Source organism: Myotis yumanensis, unplaced genomic scaffold (genome assembly GCF_028538775.1).
Source record: "Myotis yumanensis isolate MYYU_CA2020_CCGP unplaced genomic scaffold, mMyoYum1.0.hap1 SCAF_18, whole genome shotgun sequence".
Lineage (NCBI taxonomy): Eukaryota > Metazoa > Chordata > Mammalia > Chiroptera > Vespertilionidae > Myotis > Myotis yumanensis.
In genome coordinates this window covers 1,107,279-1,130,610 of record NW_027223769.1, presented here as the reverse complement: position 1 = coordinate 1,130,610, position 23,332 = coordinate 1,107,279, and the positions used below count along the sequence as shown (strand labels likewise).

Genomic DNA, 23,332 nt, shown 5'->3' with positions numbered 1-23,332 from the left:
CTGGATGTGGATTCTCTAAGAACTGGCACCTGGCGATTGTAAAAACAATGAAGAAAACAAAGAATGAGGACACATGTCTGGCCTGAGCTCCAGGTCACGGGGGACACAAAACAGTATCTTTTAGTTACAGCCTGTGGGTGGCTGACATGTCAGGGAACTGCATGTTTATTAGAGTTCGTAAGGTTCAAGACAGAATATTTGTTAAAATCTCTGTGATTTGTTCCTTGAAAGTGCAGCGGAAATAAATGTGAACACTGTTGATGGCTTGGTCCCTGTTGACATGTACATTTCAGGCCTGTATGTCTTCTCAGATTCTGGTACAAAGGCCATCCTGAGGCAACTTGCAGCCTCAAAAGTATCTAAGAAGTCATGTCAGATGCTGCTGTGGATGCCAAGTCAGAAGGAAGGCAGGAAACCTGGAGACCCTTATGTGGAGGACTTTAGCCTGATAAGGAAAGAAATTGGAAGATTTGAAAATAAGGTAAGGATTGACAATGTGAGCAAAATGACAGGATCAGCTAGTTCCAGGTACATGATGACAAAGTAAAACAGGTGTTCAACACATTTAAAGAGGCAAGAAAGACATTCTTCAGAACCCTGAAGTAGGGCAGAGAGATGAAACTCAACACCCCTGAAAGAAAAGGCTGGGGAGATTTTAGGAAAGAAGACGGAATTATAGGAATCTGTGTTTGAAATGGGATTTACAGAAAGGAAAGGTAAACCATCTCCTGAAGACCTGGCAGGAGGTCTTTTCACATCTTGGTTGTAAATGACCCCACCCAACTTAAGCTCCTACTCTCCCTCAGAGACTGGGACACAGGGACACCAGGAGGTTTAAATTTCAAACGGATGGGGCCAGTCCTTGAGACAGTTATTCTCTGGGTCATAACACTGGCAAGAGAGATTTTGAGGAGAGGTATGTATATTTCAAATTGCAGACAAGGAACTTGGAATTACTAATTATATCTATAAAGGAAATGGTCTAAATCTGGAAGACAAAGGCATGTTGTCAGGAAGAATGTGTAAAGGTTAGTTACTCTGAGGGAACATTGAGGCTTCCAGTTCAGAACAAAACTGCCTTCTGCACAGTGGACAGAAACACAACTAAATCTCTTTTAGCCAAGACCCAGTTGACATCTTTATCATTTCCAGCAATTATATAAAGAGGTGCAATTTCCCAGCAACGTATAAGCAGGTGCAAAGTAGCTGAGAGTTCCTGAACACAGCCAGAATCTGATCTCCCAGAATGCTGTGTTTCTAGAGTTCTCCATGGAGACATTACATTGCTCTCTACAGTCACCTTCCTTATGACCACAGGTCACCTCCAAGGAAAAAGAGTATTCTCCATCCTACAACATGGCTGGTGTCACTGGATTTGGCCTGATTAGTGACCTAAGTGCAAAGGAACTGACAGTTACCACATAGTTTGCTCTGATGCAGGTTTTTCTATGAAACCGAAGATGGGAGTTCTAACAGCCTCTTGAGGTTAGAAAGCCTCACTCTCTAGCTTTGGGTCATGCCCTCATATCCAAGAGATCCCAGAAAACCCTGCAGGTCAAATTTTCTCCATGAAAGGTGAGGTCTTTCTAATTCTGTGGGCATCAGTATAAACTAGGACATTTGAGCCAAAGCTTTGGTTATGTTACTATGGTTTCCAATTATACCTTATTAACAAGGAAGACAGAGTCCTGTTTACTTTTTGCAAATAAGTCTGTACCCATATGAATAAAAATACTCAAAAAGACTTAAGAAATTTTTTAAAATAAGAAAAACAGGGACAAAAAAAAATATCAGTGTTGTTACCCACATGAGTGTCCTCCTGTCCATTCCCATTGCCAACAACAGTGGCTGGGCATCCACTACATGTCCCCCTGGAGGAGGAACAGAGCTTGGATTTATGCAAACTCATCACCTGAAGCCAGGGTAATCACACAGCCACTGAGCTTCTCTTGAAGACTTGGTTTCACCTCCACTTTGGAGATGGTACAACTTAGACCTGTATAGACTATCATCTTAGGTCAACAATAATGACAATGTCAGCTCTCTTTTTTGAGCATTTATTGACTCAATGCAAATCTAAGGACTTTCAACTTTCACAACAAATCTATTTAAAGGGCACGAAAGATTAGTCAGAGTTAAAGTATGGGAGAAGAGGAGGGTCACCAACATTTTACATCCAGCTTAACTGGATCACTTGCAGCGAAACTGATGGGGTTGGACACATTGCAGTGGTAATTCCCAGAATCCGCCCTCCAGACGGGGTCTATGGTGAGGGTTCTGTCATTCCAGGACAGCTTCTTCCGCCTCGTCAGTTGCAGATTCATGCCATTGAAGAACCACTGGACGGAGACTGCGTTTGTGTAGCAGATCAGAATCACGGAATCCGTACGCTCCTTGAGTGTGGTTTTGCTGGCTAGGAGTGTGGGCACTCTCACTCGCTCTGTGGAGAAATAGAGGGCATGGCTAATTGAGAGTGTGCTTGGGACCTGGACCATGCCAGCTCCTCAGACCTCTTAGCCACTCAGAGTCCACTGTGAGCTCTGTTAAGTTCACCAGAGGATGGTTCTGATCTCCGCAGAAGGACAATTGTCTTTGTTCAGGGGACGATGTGAAGGAAAATAATGCACCTCTTCTCTGAACCCAGATACCCCTGACCTGTTCCCATAGACATCTTTGTAGTATCAACATAGGGAACCCTTTCGCAGCCCACGTGTCCTATAACCTCACCGTAAGGTTGAGTTTTCCTGTCATGAGCTTTTACTGACCATTTCCTACAAGTTCTTTTGACTTAAAAATTCCATGTATGTTGGGAAAGGCAATCTTACCACTTCTGCCCACTACTGGGGCCAAAGAAACTTTACAGAAATTGAACAGGCATTTAATTATTGTTAAATAACTCATTAGGCAATCAAGATGGCCCAACCAAGTCTTCATGACCTTGGGCCTGGATAAGTTCCATCTATCGGATTCCTCAGTCTGAAAAGGACTTTATTTCCAGGCCTGCTGATTGCAAATAATGATAAAATAAATCACTAAAGAGAAGTGGTTATGATTTTAACAAAAGACAGAAACTGTAGGAATAGGAGGGAATTATTTAATATGGTAAAGACCACACATAAAAGTCCAGAGCTAACACATTACTCCACGGAGAACCTCTGAAAACAGTACTAAGATCATGAATAAGACAAGGATGCTGTTTTTCCCCTAATTCAACTAGTCAGGAAAATCAGGCAAGAAGCTGAGATAAGAGATATCTAATTTAGAGAGGAATAAGTAAATATCTTTTTTAAAAAGACAACATAATCTTATTGTAGAACACCCTGAAGATTTCACCACATACATATCTAAAACAACTATTATAACTAATAAAAACGATGAAGTCTCCAGAGACAAAATCAATACTCAGCATCATTTCCATTCTTTAAACAAAACTGAACAATCTTCAAAAAATATAAACAATTTCATTTACAATAGCATCAAAAAGATTAGATGCTTAGGGTTAAACATAACAAGGTGGAAGATGAATTCACAGAAAACTACCAAACATTTCTGAAAGTAAAAGAGAAACAAATAATTGGAAAGGCAACCATGTTCATTGATTCCAAGACCACCATCTATCTACCTATTTGAAACAATCCCTATCAACATCCCAATTACTTTTTTCTGAAATAAAAAAAAAAAAATTCATGGAGACTTTATGTCGAATTTCAATGGATCCCAAATGTTTGCAACAATCTTAAGAAGGATGAATTGAATTTGGAGGTCTCACAGTTATTAATTTCAAATCTTACTCCAAAGTAGAAGTAACCAAAATATTTACACTGATATAGAGACTTCTATTTGTCAAAAGACACAATCAAATGGTTTTGATAAAGGAGCCAGAACTGTTCAATGGAGAAAGGACAGCAATATCTACATGCAACCAAATAAAGGGGACCGTTGCTAATACCATACACATCAATTCAGTCAAAATGGATTGAATCCTAAAGGTAAGAGCTAAAATTATAAATCTCTTAGAAGAAAACATAGGGGTAAGTAGTATGGCATTGGATTTGGCAGTGATTTCTTGAATATGAAACTAGAAACTCAGTCAAGAAAAGATTAGATGATTTAGATTTTTGTCAAAATGGAAAACTTCTGTACATCCAAGGACACAATCAACAGAGTAGAAGGTGATCTGTGGAATGGTAGAAAATCCTTTGAAAATCAATAATAGGATGGGGGGGTGAATAGACAGAATATATAAAGACCTAATACAACTCGACAACAACAACACCAAATAAGCTGATTTAAAAAAGGGCTATCCTCGTGAACACAAATTTCTCCAGAGAAGATGTACAAATGTTTAATAACCCCAGGAAAATATGCTCAACATCACTATCATTAGAAAAATATAAATCAAAACTCTCAAAGTTGATGCTTGTGATATTGAGTGTGAGTAACTCCACTGAGCAGGTCACAGGAGAACGCTGCCCTGTGGGACACTTGAGTCCTCCAAGCCTTCTTCAATCATTGTTGGCACCTCTCACCTCTCAGCCAACTTAAAGGAATAAGGCAGGTCTATGTATCACAAGGCAAATGCCTGGGGCTCTGAGCCCTCAGAGAACTTAAATCCTCTATGTCTGGGAGAAAGCACAGCCTTTCTCAGGAGCCAAGACTATTCAATGGGGAAAGGACAGTCTTTTCAACAAATGGTGTTGAACAGCAATAGCCACATGCAAACAAATGAGGGGAACCATTCAATAGATTAGTAGGATTTGGATGTGGAAAAACAGAGAACCTAGAGTAAGAGACACCCCCGCCCCTCTAATCCTCCCACACCTCTCCTAGTTCTTCACTGACCAGCTGACTGCAAATTTTTCTAGCTGCATAGACCTTCATTGCCTAGACAAGGTGTGTTTCTAAGAGGCACCATTTCCCAGGACATCTTAGAGACTCAGATTGGAGCAGAAATAAAACGGGACCAGGATCAAACCTGTGGTCAGTTGACTACTCAGAGCCTGGGGTCAAGAGCTGGGTCAGGCCTGCCCAGGTGAATGTGACTGACAGGAGCCAGTGAGCCAATAAATGATAGAGCAGAACCCAAGAAAGGAGCCAGAAAGGAGTGAAGGGACAGGCAGGATCTGATTGTGGCTGCAGAACCGTATGCTTTGACCTTGGTCATTAAAGTCATTCTCCCTTTGCAGAGGCAGGCGAGGCTTGTGCAAATGCAGAAGGGGTGATGAATGGCAGGAGGGCGGCATGGATTGCTGACATTCGGCCCCTTGTGGACCATTTGTGTTTGGTGGTTATGAGATAGAAATTTAGAAAGATCTTGAAATTCCCCCATATGCAAAAATTACTATTAATACACCAGGACCTAAGAGCAATAGCAAGAAGAACTATTTTCTAGAGAACAGCAAAGGGTCTGAAACATGGGTCTCAACCCCTGGAGTGACAGGGAGCCTTTCCCATGTGGCCAGAATTCCAAGGACTCTGCATCCAGGTTTCAGCCTCTGAAGAGCTTTTAGCACATCCCTTCCTTCAGTAGCCATTGATTTCTTCCTAATTCATCAAATCAACCGACTGTTACATCTTGATCGCTTAGCTGGTTACAAGTGTAAAATGGGGAGCGAGCAGGCAAAGTCCTTTCCTTTATATCCAGTGGGAATGACACGAATACATTAGGAAACAAATCAGTGGTTTCCCCTCTAGTGCAGGGAGGGGTGTATCATCCACCTGAGGGGAAGGTCTGGGTGTTCCCAGCACTGACTGATTGTGACTGCAGGTAATTTGGTTCTAGAGTACAAATAAATTAATTCTCCATTTGCTGTTATTTTCTAGACCACAGTCTCTCTATCTGAACTGGGGGTGCCTAAGGGAAGATCGAAACCATTGATCGCTAACCTATGACACTCTTGTCAGATGTAACCTGCAAACTCATTTTTTGGCTGATTTTTCTGTTAAATGGCATTTACATCTATAAAATAAATACCAAAAATATAATGCTTTGTTTTACTATGGTTGCAAATATCAAAAAATTTCTATATGTGACATGGTACCAGAGTTAAGTTAGGGTTTTTCAAAATGCTGGCAAGCCAAGCTCAAATGGTTTGCCATCACTGATCTAAACCAATGTTTGCTTTAGTGGTCCCTCTGGGATGGGGGAGAGGTTATGGCTGCAGACAGACCTTGAGTCACTCTCATGGTCTGTGTGGCTCTGCTTTAGTGACTATATCTCCCTGTGCCTTGGTTTCCTCTCAATGCAGTACGATGAACATTTGACTGCCAGGGTGTCAGTGTATTAACAATTAAATATTCACAGTATCTGACTAAACATTGGCACAGGGGAACTGCTCAAATGAGGGGCCTCTGTTATTGATAAACTCTGAGAGAGAAGCTCCTGGGCTGATCCCAATGGATGAGGAGCTGCCAGGAGCATCTTTCCTCCTTTTTGTTCCCTGTGATTCTGACCTTTCTCTGGACTCTCCTAAATGTTTCAGTGTAGTTCACAAATGGCCTGGCGACCTTGTCCATCTGTGCTAGGCACACACAGTCTCAGGTGAAGCAGCACACCTATCCAGATGTGGCTCATGGGCCTGAGCTCTGGCTTTGAGCAGCTCAAAAGCCTTGTGACTCAGACACCTGGGAAACGATTGCGCCCATTCAGCCCTTCCCAGGACGTTAACCCAACCTGACACAGGATTCTCAGGGTCGCTGGAGTCAGAAACCCTGGGCCAGGGGTCTGGGCAGAGCTGCCAAAGCTGAGCTTCTTTATGAGGATTGCAGGGGGCTCCTCAGGATGGGCCCTGGCCAAGCCCTGCAGGGTCTTTCTCAGGGTCATGATCATGGGAAGGGACAGAGGGAACCAAACTGAGATTTGTCTGTCACTGCTGAGAGACTCCCATCAGACTGGCCCTTCTCTCTGTGGAGAATGTCTGCAGGGCTGCCATCCTGGAAGGGAATTCTGATCTTAGAAAGTTTGTCTCCACTGTGTGTGTCTTACACTAAATGCCCAAACCCAACGTGGGAGATCATGCAAAGGGTTATGGAGGAGAATCCAGGGCTGTCAGTCCTGTGTGTTCACCCACCCAACACCCTGAGGTCAGAGAGCAATCACTCACCATATACATTGAGCTGTCCAAATCCAATTTCTTCTTTTTTTGAGCCTATACGGTAGACTAATATGGTGTAGTTTCCTGTGTCCTTCAGGGTGACACTCTTTATCAGCAAGGATCCATCAAAGTTTACTTGCTCTCGACCGCTGTGTGCAGGCCCTGCTCTATGTCCTGGCAACATTCCAAGACTTGCAATTTTATCTTTGTAGTTTGGCTCTTCCCCCCTGTACCACATGAAGCCTCTAACATCGGGAGGCATATTGTCGATACGTAGAGTCACATTCTGTCCTTCGGCAGCATTGGTTGACACAATAGCGAGTTGGGCAGTGGTGGGCAGGCTCCAGACATTTAAGAGTGAAACTAGGAGGGAAGAGAGGAATTAGTCAATATTTGGATGTATATGTTGGGATGGAAAGATGAGGCCCTGGATTTGGGTGTCTGTTCAGGTCACCCACTCACTGCCCTCAGACCCCTGCTGACACTTAGGGGTGTCCATGGGAGGCACCTTCATAGAACACTTCCCTAAAGACTCTCTATTAATCCCTTTCCAACTTGTCACTGCTCTGTTGTTCTTTTTATAACACTTGTGGATACCTGACATCACATGTAGATATTTTCTTATCTCTCCCCACCCACAGAACGTGAGCTCCATGGGGATGGTGCTTTTCCAATCTTGCATCCCCAGTGCCTGCAGCAGGCTGCAAAAACCTGTGGGTGAATGAATGTTCCCAGACTCCTGCAACTCTTGGGGTGTATTTCTCCTGTGGCTGTTGTACAGATGGTGTTTAGCACCCCTGATAAAGTTTTTCTCTGGTGCCACCTGATATAAATTGTTATTATTATGGTCAGTTTCCAAAATTCAATACTCAGTGATGAATAACTTAGGAATTTACAGCAACTGAATTTTCCCTGCCCCACTCCACTTCCAGATCATGAGATTTCCCAGTTACCTGTTACCCATCTCCCTTACCCATCCTACTCTGCTCCCCTGTCCTCTCCCCTCAGGTCCACACAGAATCCCTCCCTCCACTCTCAGAGCACTGTTTTCCCCAGGAGATCTCAGCAAGTCCCTGTCTTTCCTGCTTCAGTCCACCCCCCAGGGATTGCTCCTTCCTTACCGACTAACAGGAGCCCCTGCCAGGGGATAGGTCCTCTGTGGATAGGGGCTGAGAGTGACTCCATGGTGTCTGCTGCCTGCACTGTCCCTCCCTCTTCGAGAAGAGCTTGGATTCCAGGAAAGCTCAAAGGCACTGCTGTACAAACTGGTGGGATCTGCTGTCCCTCTTCACTGTGCACTGGGCCTCCTCCTGGTGCAAGATCACTTACCTGCTCACATGGACGTGGGCGGAGTTTGTGCCAAAGTACCTCCTCCTCCCCTCATTTTTGCCACCCTTTCCCCCTCCTTCCATCTTACCATCCCTCTAAATGTTGGTTTCATTGGAGCTGCTAAGGTATCTGAACACTCACAAACATTCACATGCTCTGTTTGGAAAAGCACCAGCCTAGAGCATCCAGGTCATGGGCATTCCCCATGACTCCCATTCAGGTGCAGTGTAGCCTCCCCCACAGCCCTCTCTCTTTCACATTTGACTTTTCCATTCAGAGCAGGTGTTCTGAGACCACCTCATGAACTCTTCTCACAGGGATGTCACCACCGCTGTACATCGGATCATCTGTGAAACTTTCTAAAGATGGCGATGCCCAGGTGACACCATAGATGCTGCTTCAGCAGCTGTCCAGCTAATGTGGATGCCCAACCAAGATGAGATCTGATGATGTGGTGATGGGAAACCCCTCACCCTCTCCTGTGCACAGGGAGGATCTCCACATCCTGTTAAAATGAAGATTCTGACTCTGCAGGTGTGTGGTGGGCCAGAGACTCTGAATCTGATGAGGTCTCAGGGAAGGTGGGTCTTACTGGCCTTAGGAGCCCACTTGCAACAGCAAGGCCGATGGGACCATGTGTCCCTTGAGAGGATGACCCTCTCACCCCAGCATGGGCCTCTGCTGTGTCTTGGTCTTGGGTCTGTCAGCACCCCACAGAGAGCCCCACACACCCTAAACTGGGGATTATTTCTGTTTGTGACACAGAAACCCAGCTGGGCACCGGGTCTGCCCCGTGTTCTCAAATGTGCTGGGAAGGTTGGATTTCCTCCCAGCAGGAATCCCACAGAGGTGACTGTGGGTCTGAGAAGGGGTCAAGCTGGGTGACGACTACAGAGGGGACCCTCCCTCTAACTCAGGTTGTCACCAGCCTGGCCTTTGATTCCAGGGACAGAGACCCAGGACCAGAAGTCTCAGGATGCCCTGCGCTCCTTGGAGTGAAGAGGAAGGTGCCCTGCATGTCCTGGGAAGAGAGGACTGTGATGGGAGCTCAGGTGGCTGTGGGATCCCTGGTCGTCAGGGGTAGTTTCTGGAAGACCCTCCCTCTCTTTAGGCTGAGCCTGTCCTGGTGCTCCCTGACCTTGGGCCGGTGTCTGTCCTCAGCCTGGTGGAGTTTCCTTTCATTACCCCACCTTGTTCATGGGTGCTGACAGGCATGGGACAGGGAGCAGCAAATAGAGCCCTGAGAAAGCAGGTGCTCTTGGGCCTGTTAAAGCAAGAAACTTCCCAACCTGTGAAAATTTTCATGAGTTTATTTGAACCAAGCTAACGTCATATGCCTGGAACAAGATCTCAAATCTTACCTGGGCAGTTGTGCAACTTATTTTATACATTATAATAAAAAAAAAAGAAGATGGAGTGAGTTGTGTGAAGTCCATTAGGAAGTGAAGAAATTTCTAGAATTGATAAACAGCAGAATGGAGAAGCAGTTTTATGTTTTTTTTTACTTTGGTGGGTCCAGTATAATTAACATTTACAGCACATAGAGAGGTTGTGCAAGGAACCAGGTAACCTAGGAAGTATGTTGTCTCATATGCAGGTCCCACAGTCTGTGCTTTCAAATCGTCTTGCAAAGAACAACTACTTCGATGTATCAAAGGTTTGTTATCCAAGCTGGATAAGAACAGGGAACAGGGCTCACTTAACTTAAAGTCTGACTTTTGCTAACGAAGCTGTAGGCCTGGGACATGACTCCCTGCCATCACCTGCCCTGTTAGGAATTTGTGATCAGACCATCCTGTGCAGTTATTTTTGGTCACTGAGCTCGTCAGGCCTGCCATGTGACCCGCTGGGCTTGTCAGGCTTATTTTACAGCCCCTTTTTATTATTGTTGTTGTTTTATTCACAGTCCGAAGAAGTTGCAGGTGGGATACAGCAGTCATGAGGGCGGATCCAAAAGCCTCTGTGGGAGCAGGAGATGGGAATCAGGCTCCTTCTCCAGCTCCTTAGGCAAAGCCAGGTTCATGTGTGAATACCCTCTATTGTCTGTGTGTCTAAATGTCACCTCCTGGAGAGCAGAATGAGACCTGCCGCCTAGGTCAGGTGCTGCACCAGAGATGCTGAACAGAGAATGAGAGCTGACCCTGACACCTGGGTAGAGGTGGGCCCTGGCCTTCAAGCTTAAAGGCCAGTCAGTCGGGGTCCAGTCATTGTGGGCTCGAGGCCTCCTGATTCCATCCCAGAGCAGGGTGAGCCCAGTAAAAGGACAGGATTTGGGGCTGCTTCCATCTCAGAGGGGCTGAGGGTCCAGAGGATTATGAGTCCAGTGTCATGAGAACTGTCCCCTCTGGTCAATGTGCTGTATCAGGAGGAACTCTCTGTCCCAAAGGTTTCAATTACAGAACCCAGTGATGTCCCTTCTGAGGCTTTAGTAGAGTGTGCCAAACTGGAGGGCAGATCCCCCAAATGCCCTGTGTGTCTCCATTATCACATTGGGGTGTTTCATCCAAGTCACCTGTGTCCCTGTCCATCCTCTGCGGTAGTCCTCCCCACAGGGCCCAGGATCTGAAGCAGCTCCACTTGGCGTGTCAACCACAGGAGCTGTGGGTCCCTCTGTTAGGGGAAGGGAGGCCCCTGTGGGACCCTTAGTCCTCTGAGATGGAAGCAACCCCAGATCCTGAGTTCTCCTGTTCCATCCTGCTGAGGACGTTCCCCTTGCTCCCCAGGACCTCATGCGTGGGTGAGATGTTCAGGGACTACATCATGCAGATGTCCCACAGACCAGGCACCTTGGGTTTGGGAGTCATCCCCGGATACCTTTGAGGTCAGTGTGAGCTCTCTTTTCCCATGGTAGTACCTCTAGCTGGGGTGACAGATACAGAATGTCTGCCAGATCAGGGCTCTCTGAGAAGACAAAGAACAGAGGCTACTGTCCAGGCCCCTGGAATATGAGACCGCACTCACAAGGTGTAAATGGGGAGGGCTGTGATTTTCTGAGAATGAAGGAAGGTCTGACTCTTCACTCTTAGTTGGTCCTATCTCCCGCCCCCCTTATTGGGTGTGGGGAAAAAACCCATCCCTGGTCATCCCTGCACACTTGTGGCTTCCTCCCATGCTGATACCAATGCCTTCGTGCCTATAAGGAACATAGTTTGACCACTAGTGTCACACAGGGTGACAGGATTCCATTGGGTGGTTTCTCTTATCCATTTAATGAGTGTTTACTGAGCATCTGTGATGTGTAAGGCCTGGAATGCGACCTGGGACCTGAGAAAACAGGACATAGGTTGGACCTGTGCTCATGGAGTTTACCTTGTAACAAAGACAGGCTCTCAGAGAAATCACAGCACTAAGGAGTTAATTATAATCCAGAGAAGGACCATGAAGAAAGTGTTGTACATACTTGAGTCTCAGCTTGTCTGGGGATCACAGAGAGCATTTCTGAGAAAGTGACCTCTTGGCTGAGACTTGAAGAATGAGTGGCCATTCACCCTTTGGACAGAGGGTGGTGGGGAAGAGCTGCCTGCAGAGGACTGGACTTTGTGGGCAGATACCTGACTGGATAGAGGAGCTTTCGAAATCCAGTGTGGGCAGTGTGAAGAGTGAGAAGGAATGTGGACTGAGTAATGCTGGTGAGGTTGGACCCTGCTGGGCAGTGGGTGCTGCTGAGGTTGGGTCAGGAGACACCTTAAGAGGCTGCAGGCTGTGGAGTAGCTCACCCCCATTTGATGGACAAGGTGAAAAATGTGCAAGAAAAAAGTCATGTTACAGTTTTGAATTTTCTATTCAACTTATACTTTAAGCAATATTTCATTGTGTATATTTAAATTTCACATAGTTATTGACTTTTACTTGGCATATAATAAACTTACCATATTGAAAGTGTACAAATTATTAAGCTTGGCCAGATGAAAGCACCAGATAATTTGTTTCAATCAAGAAAATGAACATGTCTTCACTCTTAAAGCCTCCGCAGGCCCTATTATAATCTCCTCACTCTGTCCATCTCCCACTCCCTCCAACTCTTATCTGCTTTCAGTCAATATAGATGAGTTTGCATTTTCTGCAGTTTTCATAATTTGAAACATATAATGTGTAATTTTGGGTGAATGTTGGCTTCTAGAATCAACACCATTATCTTGAAATAGTTCTTTCCTTTTTAATCCCTCAGGTCTATTCCATGGTAGGATGCACAAAACTAGTTTAGCCATTCGCCCATTCATGGTCATTTGCGTTGATTCCCATTTTGGACTATTTCAGGTAAACCAGGCACTAACATTTGTGCAGAAAGGTCTTTAGCACAGAATTAGGTGCATGTAAAACCAATGAAGGGCCAGAAAAATGGAAGTCAGGGAGTTGACACAGGAAGTCTGGTTTAAGGTCCCACTGGCACAGCCCCACCCAGAGGCAAAGAAACACCTGCCTCTTCACATAAAGCTCTGTTGGCAGAACCCACCCACCAGGAGCAGGAATCACAGCACCTTCTCCCTTCCAGAGTCCAAACAACACACAAGTGCATGTCAGAGGATGAAATTAATTCACACCAGGATTCCCAGTCATTAGATGTGGTAAAGGTGGTATTTAACCTGTCAGCCCCTCTGGTAGAGCTGGAAATATAGAAATGGGTGGAGAATAGATGTCAAGTGCCAATAGACAATACATGGCATGGTTAAGTCCACTTGCAGGCTGTGTGACTCTGGGCAAGTGATCTCAATTCAAAAAGCCTCAGTTTCCTCATGTGATTTCATAGAAAGGTATTTCCTGCTTCTTAGAATAGAGCAGTTTAAATTCCTGAAATTTTCTGAGTGATATGGGCAATAAGATTGTCTTTTGTCCCAATGAGGCAACTCCTGATAGGCCTCTGGATAGTTGCAGGGTGAGGACAGGTTGCCATGAAGGCCAAATCTTGATTAGAAGCCTGTAATTTCAGCTGCCAAAGTAAGAAACATTTAAACCTGTAGAGAATTTTTATGAGTTTCTTTGAGTCAAACTGACGACAATTTCCAGGAAGCAAAATCTCAATGAAAAGTGGCAGTTTTTCACCATATGTTATACATTACAATCAAAGCAGGATGCATAAGGGGTTAAATAAAATCCATTGGTGATAGAATAGGAAGGTTGGAGAAAGCAAAACAGGGAAATCGCTCAGATTGGATAAAAAGTAAAACAAATAGACACATACTTCTTTTGCATTGGTTGATAGAGGATAGTTAGTAGCTAACAATTAACATGATGACAATAGCAATGAGGGGGTCTGTGGCTTCTCCTCTGGTGCAGTGAGGTTCTGGAAAAAAAGAAAAATTTTCCTGATATTCCAAATGTAAGTTATCTTGAATGTAAAAAGACAACACATGTTCAGTTAATATAAAGATTCAGCTTTGTTAGGAAAAAATACTTAAGACATAATTACCACCATGACTCACTTTTAGTTAGAAAGTTGTCATTTCAGGCTATCCTATGTGGTTACTTTAAGTCTCTGATTTTGCAAATCATACTATGAAGGCCTCCTCTGAGCTTGTCAGCTTTAGTATGTGGCCCCATTTTCATCCACACCTCCCCCTTTGGGTCATAAATCAAACAGAATGATTCACTGATGACTAACCTTTTGGTTGAAAAATTTGGTTTCATGGTGTTAGAAAGGCTCATCACTAGGAAGTCTTAGTTTATCTAGCTGAACTATGGACCATTGTGGATAGGGCAAGTCTGTAACCTTGGATGGAAGTCAAGGTCAAATTTTCTCAAAAGTGAAAAGCAGGTAAATGGGAGCCAGTCAGGTTCCACCAGTGTTCATTAAGAAAAACACTTTGTCCATGAACAGTCTTGCTAAGTGATTCGAGTATCAGCCTGCAGTTCCTGGTCAAGGTCATGTGTCTGGGTTGTAGGTTCAATCCCTGGTCCCAATCAGGATGCATGCAGGAGACAGCCAATTGTGTCTCTCTTATATAGATGTTCCTTTCCCTCTCTTTTTTTTCTCAACATCCCTCCCTCCTCTCTCCCTTCTATTCTTTCTAATAATCAGTGGAAACAATATGCTTGGGTTAGGATTTAAACAAAACAAAATAAAACAATAAAAAAATAAAGAAAAACATTTTGGGTCATTCCTAACGTATAAGGTATCATGATCCAAATTTTGCTGTCTGTCTCATTTCTCTGTCTTTTTCCTCTAGTCTCATATTTGCTTATATTATGAGGGCACACTATACACCTCTTCAGTTTTCACAGTCTGATCATGAGATGGGTTCTCATTTACAATGGTCCACTTATTTCCCATTGGAAACACTCAAAGGTCATTCATTAGTAATCTGATTCCTGCTGGTTGTTCAATTTGGAACTGTAATCATATTTGGGGACAAGACTGTAAGAACCCAATTGTGTATATTATTACAATTATCTGGTAAAAATTTCATAGACCAGGAAGACAGTAAGAATATCATAAGTAAATATCCTGTGACTCAGCAGCAGTTATAGAAGGCCATGTTTTATAACTACTTCAGCTTCCTTTGAATTAATATGGTTAGTAGTCTTTGTTGGGTTAGGGTATAAGCATATCCCCTAATCAGGTTTTGGCATTTCTACATAAAATTTCTCAACATTCCTTTTCCACTAACCTTTACAGCTTTCCTTGATTTCAGATTGTCTCTTTTTACTCATTCAGAAATAATTAACTTGTTAGGTTAAACTACTCACTTTTAACTTCTCTTAAAAACACCCAGCCTGGCTGGTGTGGCTCAGTGGTTGAGCATCAACCTATGAACCAAGAGGTCACAGTTCGATTCCCAGTCAGGGCACTTGCCTGGGTTGTGGGCTCAACCCCCAGTGTGGGTTGTGCAGGGGATAGCCAATCAATGATTCTCTCTCATCATTGACATTTCTATCTCTCTCTCCCTTTCCCTTCCACTCTGAAATCAATAAAAATATTTTTAAAGAACACTCCCAGATCTCTTTCCTCTTTTGCAATAGCATTCCCTCTACATTTCAAAAAGTTATCAGAAATAAAAGCCAGGCCCTGAGCGAATTTGCCTAAGACCAACTGGGAGTGTGCAGGTACTTGACTTCATGCAGGAAAGATTGCAGAATATGAGTTCAGGTGATTCTGAGACTATGTTTATTAAAGCTGGGGGCAGTGACACAAGGAAGGGAATGGTATGCAAGAAGCAGTAGGAGAGAGAGAAGGTTAGGCTGCTTTGACTCTCTGGAAACTTTATGGGACAGAACTGAGCCTATGCAAGGCTGCTGTCAGCTCACTGGAGAGTTAGAGGCAAGGGGAATTGGGGACAAGTTCAGGGGGTTAGTCCAAGATGAGCTAGTGCTGCCTATTGTTCCCATTGGTGCAAGTCTCCTGGGTATCACTTATTGTTTAGGTGAAAGAAAATTCACTGGAAAAGGAGATTTGAGTGGGTGTGCCCCAAGAGGGCACATGCTGGCTTCTTTGCCTTGAGGGGTTTTATCTACTTTTCAAAGGTGGGGACTTAGGGGATGTCTCAGGGAACATCTCAATAGAATATTTATCAGCATTTCCAGGTTTGCCCTTTCAGATCGTGGTCTCCATTGAGTGGTCAACAGCAGGACAGGAGGTCTAAGCCAGATGACCAGTGATATGCCAGGGGAGGAAAGGCCACCCTGATGGCAAGGTCTAGGAAAAGTTTTGCCTGTTGCTAGGTACCGAGGCTTTTTGCCCTGGTGGCCTTCTGCATCTGGCTGTAAATTGCTAGGCCAGTTTATTCAGCTATCTGTCTCAGTTTCCCCATTCTACATGCCAAGGAATATTCCTAACTTCTTACTATAATTTGCATACATTTCTTCTGAATGACTTTCAAATATTTCTGACAGACTAGTGATGTGTCAAATAAACCAGTCACTAATATTCTTAAAATGGAAGGCTTCTGGTAAATAAGGTTCTTATTTGTTTTTTTAAGGTTCTTATTTATACAAGACAAAATAGTTACAGTTGAGCTAGAGATGGCAAAAAAAGAGGGATGTTCAACAGAATAGAGTCATCCATGGGATTAACAGCCAGTTACACCAGAGGGGGAAAAAGGAAGGATCAGGGAAAGACTTCTGCTTACTTAACCCCCTCACATAGGCACTGGATCTAAAGTTCTGGAACCCTTGTTCTGTCCTCACTTCAGGGAGTCCTGGGCTAGGAGAGGTTTGTGAACTTCCTCAGAAGAATGAGTACAAAAAGATTGGAGAAAAAAGGAACAAAGCAATTGCTTTTTTAAAAATCCATCCCCATTAACAACACCACCATAAATTAGAAGATTTAATATTGTTTACTGTCCATGCTACTCAAAGCAATCTGCAGATTCAATAAAATATTTTGGAATCCCAAAGGCATTTTTAAACAAATAAAAATATTATTCTTAATTTATATGATATCTCAAGGAACCCTGAGGATACAAAACAATCTTCAGTACTTTCCTGAAAAACAGTATTTAGTGTAGACTGTATTGTATCTGTTTAATGCTACTCACATTTAAGCCAACTTTCTGTGATATCTTTAAATTCAAATCTCTGAAGTACATCATAGATGGAGAACCTTTCTCTTTGAGCTACAGGGGTACTAGGGGGGTGGTCCTGTTCATTAGAGTAGAGAAAGACAAAACCCCTTCACATTCCAGCTCAGCTCCTTTAGGTTACTTTGTTGTGGTGCCGTCCTCTGGTGGCTGTATTACAACTTGCACCTCCCAAATAGGGCCAAATCATTTTTTCTTAAATTTTTTTAAAAAAATTGATTTAAGAGAGGAAGGGAGAGGTAGAGAGAGACAGAAACATCAATGATGACAGAGAATCATTGGCTTCCTCCTGCATGCGTCACACTGGGGATGGAGTCTGCAACCTGAGCATGTGCCCTGAGTGGGAATGAAACCATGAACTCCTGCTTGATAGGTGGACACTCATCCAGTGAGCCACACTGGCCAGGCTCAAAACATTTTTTCCAGCCCGGGGTCTCTGCTAGGGATGTAATCAAGTAAAGTGAGTGTCATTAAGAATTTCAACAATGTTGGGTAAGGACACATACGTAATACCTTAATCACTAAAGAAAAAAAAGAGAATTTCAAAATGGCAAAAACAAAGTATTAAACCTACTGCAGGCCCTTCTAAGTGACTTCACAGATTTTGATCCCTGAAGTTGGCCCTCTCTAGCAAGGGAAATGGATGTGTTCATCCTCTAAGTTAATTTCATGTCATATTTAATTCATAAAATACATAGAGACCTACAGTCACCCTCAGTGTGAGAACTAGGGACTCTCCTTCTAAAGATGAACAGAACGATAAGATTTCTAACTGCCTTAGTAAAAACACGTGTGCTCTGAAGGGTGGAAGTGGATGCCTGCTGATGTTGATGCTCTATGACAACAACATCAGTGATGACAGTGACAACAGTGTCAGGGTCAGTTCTAATGATCAGCAGTTTAAGCAAAGGATGAACTGTGAGGACATTCAGGACTCTGACCATTCATGGGTCTGACATATCTATGAGGCTTTCATGGCTCCAATACTCTGGGCCATGCTGGATGGTACCCTCCAGAGTAAAGGAGAAATTTCTGTGGTTGTACCTTCATCTAATCGATGGTAGGAGAATGAAAGGTGCTTTGTTAACCTCTTGTAATACCTCATAGAGAATGACATGCACATTCCTATGGTTTGGTTCTATTCTAAGGCAATAGAACAACAACCATTGATCAGCTTCTAGGCCTCAGGAGAGACAGAGAGTCTGAACATGGGCAGTAAGGTGACCCAGTAGCCAGAACTGCTCATCATGATCTGGGTTCTATCACACTCCCAAGAGAAGGTCAGGTGGGGAGAGAAGCATCCATCAAAGATGGAAGTGACACAATCTGGATTAGATGAGAACAGGTGGCCAAGACCAGGACACCTACCACTCCAGCCCTGTGACCTGTCACAGAGCTCTCACCTATAAAATCACAGGAATTTCACTTTGACTGGTCAAGAAAGAAGGAAAAGGCTCCACTCACTCCAGTTTATCTTGGCCCTCAATTAATCCTCCCCCAAAACACACCATCAGCTACCCCCTTGCCTTTCCCAAGGCTCTTAGTCAGATTTACTCAATGACACACAAATGCCCTGGGAAATGGCTAACTTGTTAACTTGGCTTAGCCAAGTCTAGTGGTATGAGAATTAAATTTGTCCTTTCATGGCTCTCCCAGGTCATGTGGAAACTGCTGCCTCTGGACAATGCTTTGAGATCCAGCTGCACATGTCTCTACTGGGTCAAAACTGGAGACTGGACACATCATGCCCCCAATTTTGTCTTCAACTCCAAGCCTACCCTGCATTCCCCACTTACCCCAGTTCCATACAACCCCTTTTCTAGGCTGACTGCCCTGCACTACAACTCCCTTCCTGATACAAATCCCAAACTCCCAGGAATCATCTTCTATGTTCATAGTGTCCCTATTCTACAATTCCTCATTTCTCTTCAGACTCCTAGTCACCAACTGGATGCTCATCTCCTTCTCCCACTTTCCCGTATCACATGTCCTCTACCAGCCTGGTGCTCCCTCTTGTCCCAATGTCAGGGCATTATATGGAGTCTTCAACTACCTTGTCATTTCCCTTACCCTGTGTCTCACCCTTCATGCCCATCCAAGTCTAGGGGAATGGGACTCCCCCACTTTTTACTGCACCAGCTCCAGTGGTTTCTCCCTACATAGCTAAGTTGGCCTCTCACTCACAATTCTAAACTACATTCTGAGTCCCAAAAAGCCCTGTTCCATGGCACCAGAAGTCTCTTTGAGCCCACATAATGCGTAACATCGAAACCTTCCCAGGCTTTATAATTTCTCATCCTCACTCTGAGAAAACACCATCCCTCTATGCCCCACCTCATACCCACTTTTTCTTATCCACAATCCTTCTCTTGCCAGGTCTCCAAGGATTTCAGCTAAATACCACAGAGGCCACATGGAGCAGAAAAGGAAGTAGAACCAGAAGAGAGATTTATTTCTGATTTCCCAGGTTCTGGTTATGGACTCTCTAAGAACAGGCACATGGAGTTTGTAAAAACCAGAAAGAATGAGGACAGTGATGTCTGGCCTTCGCTCCAGGTCACAGAGTGCCCAAAATAAGGTCGTTGACTACAGACTTGTGCGTGACTGACATGATAAAGCTCCTGCATATTTACTGGATTTCTTGAGTATTATGACGTAATATTTTGTAAAATCTCTGTGACCTTTCCCTTGAAAGTGCAGTTAACATGCATGTGGAATGAGAATATTCTTAATGGTTAGGCTGCTGTGCAGGTGCACATAGATTCTGGGACAAAGACCACTCCTAGGCAACCTGGGGCCACAGAATCATCTGGGCAGTCATGTCATCTGTTTTGGAGGCTAAGTCAGAAGTGAGAGCAGCAAGTTGGAAACATTTATTTGGAGGATTATAGCCAGATAAGGAAATATTGGAAAATTTTAAAATAAGGTAAGATGAGCAAGATGACAGGATCAGCTAATTACAGGTAGGTGATGTCAAAAGAAAACATGCATTGGGCAAATTGAAAGAGGAAAGAAACACTTTATTGCAGACTGACCATGCAATAGGACAGTGAGACTGAGCTCAACACCTTCAAAATAAAAGGCTGGGGAGATTTTAAGAATGACAGCAGGAATCATAGGCATCTGTGTTTGCTAGTTGGCTTTACACAAAAGAAAAGTAAAACTTCTCCTGAAATCCTGACAGGAGGTCCTTTCACCTCTTGGCTGTAAATGTCCTCACCCAAGTTAGGCTGCTACCCTCCCTCAGAGACTGGGACACAGGAACACCACGAGGATTAAATTTCAAAAGGGTGGGCCCAGGATCTTGAGACAAATATTCTATGGGACATAATACTGGCAAGAAGTTTTTAAGGAGACTTACGTATATTTCAAAAAGGCAGAGAAAAAATCTGCAATTGCAAATTGGGATTACATTTTTGAAGAAAATGCTCTCAAACAATGGAGGTCAAAGGCCTGCAGTCAGGAAGAACCCATCTAAACATAAGTGACTCTGAGGCAACATTAAGCCCCGCCCCTCCCCCCCCCCCACCCTGGTCATAACAAATCAGCTTTCTGCACAGTGGAGGGAAACACCATTAAATATCTTTCAGACAAGATCCAGTTTGCATCTTCATCAGTTCATGCATTTATAAGCAGGTGAAAAATAGCTGAGAGTCCCTGAACAGAGCAGGATCTCATCTCCCTGAAGGCTGTGCAATAGGAGTTTTCCATGGAGACATTACATTTCCCTCTATAATCACCTTCCCTTTGATCAAACGAAATCTCCAAGGAAGAAGAGTATTTGTGATCCTACAAAATGGCTGGTGTCACTCAATTTGGCTGATTCATGACCTAAGCACAGAGGAATGACTTTCACACACAGTTTGCTCTGCTTCACATGTTTCTATGAAACCTAAGATGGGAGTTCTAACAGCTTCCTGAGGGTAGGAACTTCACCTTCACACTTCACCTGCTGTCTCTCTTGCCTTGAGAGCTGCGCTCTTCCCCAAGAGTTTCCAAAATACCCCTCAGGAGATACTTAGCTCCATAAAGAGTGAAGTCATTTCTAATTCTCAGGAAATCTGTGTGAACTTGGACATTTGAGCCAAAGCCTTGGTTGTATTACCAGCATTTCCAATTACATCCTATTAACAAGGAAGACAGTGTCCTACTGAACTTATGGAAATCGATCCACTGCCACAAAAATAAAAGGTATTTAAGCCAAAACCGCTTTCGCTCAGTGGATAGAGCATCAGCCTGCGGATTGAAGGGTCTCAGGTTAAATTCCGGTCAAGGGCATAAACCTTGGTTGCAGGCACATCACCCAGTAGGAGCTGTGCAGGAGGCAGCTGGTGGATGATTCTCTCTCATTGATGTTTTTAACTCTCTATCCCTCTCCCTTCCTCTCTGTAAAAAATCAATAAAATATATTTTAAAAAAGTATTTAAGAGGGCTTTAGAAATATTATGGGAGAAGTAAAACAGGAAGAAAAAGGTCAGTGTTGATACCCACATGGGAGTCCTCCTGTACATTATTGCTGTCCAAAACAGTGTCCAGGTACCTTCCACAGGACCCATTGGAGAAGGGACAGAGCTTGGACTCCTGGAAGCTTATTACATGCTCCCACTGATCATCACATATACACTGCCCTTGCTGGGAGGGACTGGGTGTCCCCTTCACTGTGGAGATGGTTCAAATGGGACCAATCAAAGGTGGGATCTGGTGTGGAATGTTAGCTTCAGTCAACAATAACCTCAATGCTAGCTCTCATTTTTGAGCATTTATTGACTCAGTTCAAGACTTCTAAGGACTTTCTACCTTCACAACAAATTTATTTCAATGGTGAAAGAAATTTATTCAGCATTTAATAACATAGAGGAGGAAAGTGGGGTCACTAATATTTTACATTCTTCTCAACTGCTTCACTTTCAGCAGAACTGATGGGGTTGGACACTTCACACTGGTAGTTCCCAGCATCCTCCCTCCTCACAGGGTCTATGGTGAGGTTTCTGTTGCTCCAGGACAGCTTCATGCTCTTACAGACTCATATTATTGAAGAACCACTGGGTGAGGATCACAGTTGAGTAGCAAGTCAGGACCACAGCATTCTCATGCCCTGTGATTGTGGTGTTGCTCTCTAGGAGGGTGGGCACTCTAATGTGCTCTGCGAAAAGACCATTGACTGATTGAGAGTGGGCTTGGGACTTGGGGTCCTGCTACATTCTGAGACATCTCAGCCACTCACAGTCCCCAGTGAGATCTCTAAAAGTCACCAGAGGATGGTCCTGACCTCTGCGGAAGGACAATAGTCTTTGTTCAGGTGACAATGTGTAAGGAGAGAGCTGCACTTCTTCTCTGACACCACATAACCTCAGGGTGACCCCTGACTTATTCCCCAGATATCTCTGTAATATCAGCAGAGGGAATACCTTCCCAACTGATGTTTCTGATAACCTCATCATCAGATAGCATTTTCCTCTCATGAGCATTTATTAATTCTTTCTGTCATTAACTTGGAAAAAGATGAGGTCCCACTCTTTATGTAAAATTCCATGTATGTTGTGGAAGGCAGGCTACCACATCTGTCCATCTCTGGGGCCAAGAGAACTCTATAGAAAGTAAAAAGGCATTTACCACTTTTTAAATAATTCATTAGGCAATGAAAATGGCCTAACCCAGTCTTCATTATCTTGAAACTAGAGATGTTCCAGCTGAATGACTTTTCAATCTAAAAGGACTTTATTTCCTGGCCTTCAGATTGAATATCATGGTAAAATAAGTCTTTAGAGAGAAGTGGTTATAGTTTTAACAAAAGACAGGAGCTGTAGGAATAGAAGGAACCTATTAAATATGATAGAAGCAACGCATGAAAGCCCACAGCTAACCCAACATTCCATGGAGAAACTTGGAAAATATTATTACCATCATGAACAAGACAAGGATGCTGTTTTTCTTTTTTAAAAAAATATGTTATATTGATTTTTTACAGAGAGGAAGGGAGAGGGATAGAGATTTTGAAACATTTATGAGAGAGAAACATGAATCACCTGCCTCCAGCACACCCCCTAATGGGGATGTTCCTGCAGCCCAGGTACATGCCCTTGACCATAATTGAACTTGGACCCTTCAGTCCCCAGGCCAATGCTCTATCCACTGAGCCAAACTGGTTAGGGCGAAGATGCTGTGTTTCCTATTTATTCACTATAGTAGTGGAAGAACTGGCTGGAAAACTCAGGCAAGATGATAAAATAAGAGGTACCCAAATTGGAAAGGAAGAAGAAAAATTATCTTTTAAGAAAGACAACATAATCATATATAGAAAACCCTAAAAATTTCACCACACATAGAAACACACACCGAAAAAAAATTAAGACCTGATAAAAAAGCAAAGTTGTTGGAGACAAAATAAACACTCAG

At 43.7% G+C, this 23,332-nt stretch overlaps 1 protein-coding gene across 1 annotated transcript; it reads right to left on the bottom strand.

Moving 5' to 3' along the window:
• Window positions 1–2,159: 2,159 nt before the first annotated feature.
• LOC138997292 (cell adhesion molecule CEACAM21-like) lies at window positions 2,160–21,947 on the bottom strand. The gene is made up of 4 exons (XM_070398897.1): window positions 21,822–21,947; window positions 16,895–16,997; window positions 7,104–7,457; window positions 2,160–2,440 (listed from the first exon to the last, which is right to left on the bottom strand). Exons 1-4 carry the CDS (start codon window positions 21,945–21,947, stop codon window positions 2,160–2,162), a joined length of 864 nt encoding a protein of 287 aa, XP_070254998.1.
• Window positions 21,948–23,332: the final 1,385 nt, after the last annotated feature.

Excerpts from the sequence above, each read along its gene's own strand:
- LOC138997292 (XM_070398897.1), bottom strand. The coding sequence starts at position 21,947 with ATGAAGCTGTCCTGGAGCAACAGAAACCTCACCATAGACCCTGTGAGG. Across the intron at positions 7,458-16,894 it reads CACAGAAAGTTGGCTTAAAT|TTTCACTCTTAAATGTCTGG; the intron begins GTGAGTAGCATT and ends CTTCCCTCCTAG. Across the intron at positions 2,441-7,103 it reads TGGACAGCTCAATGTATATG|AGCGAGTGAGAGTGCCCACA; the intron begins GTGAGTGATTGC and ends ATTTCTCCACAG.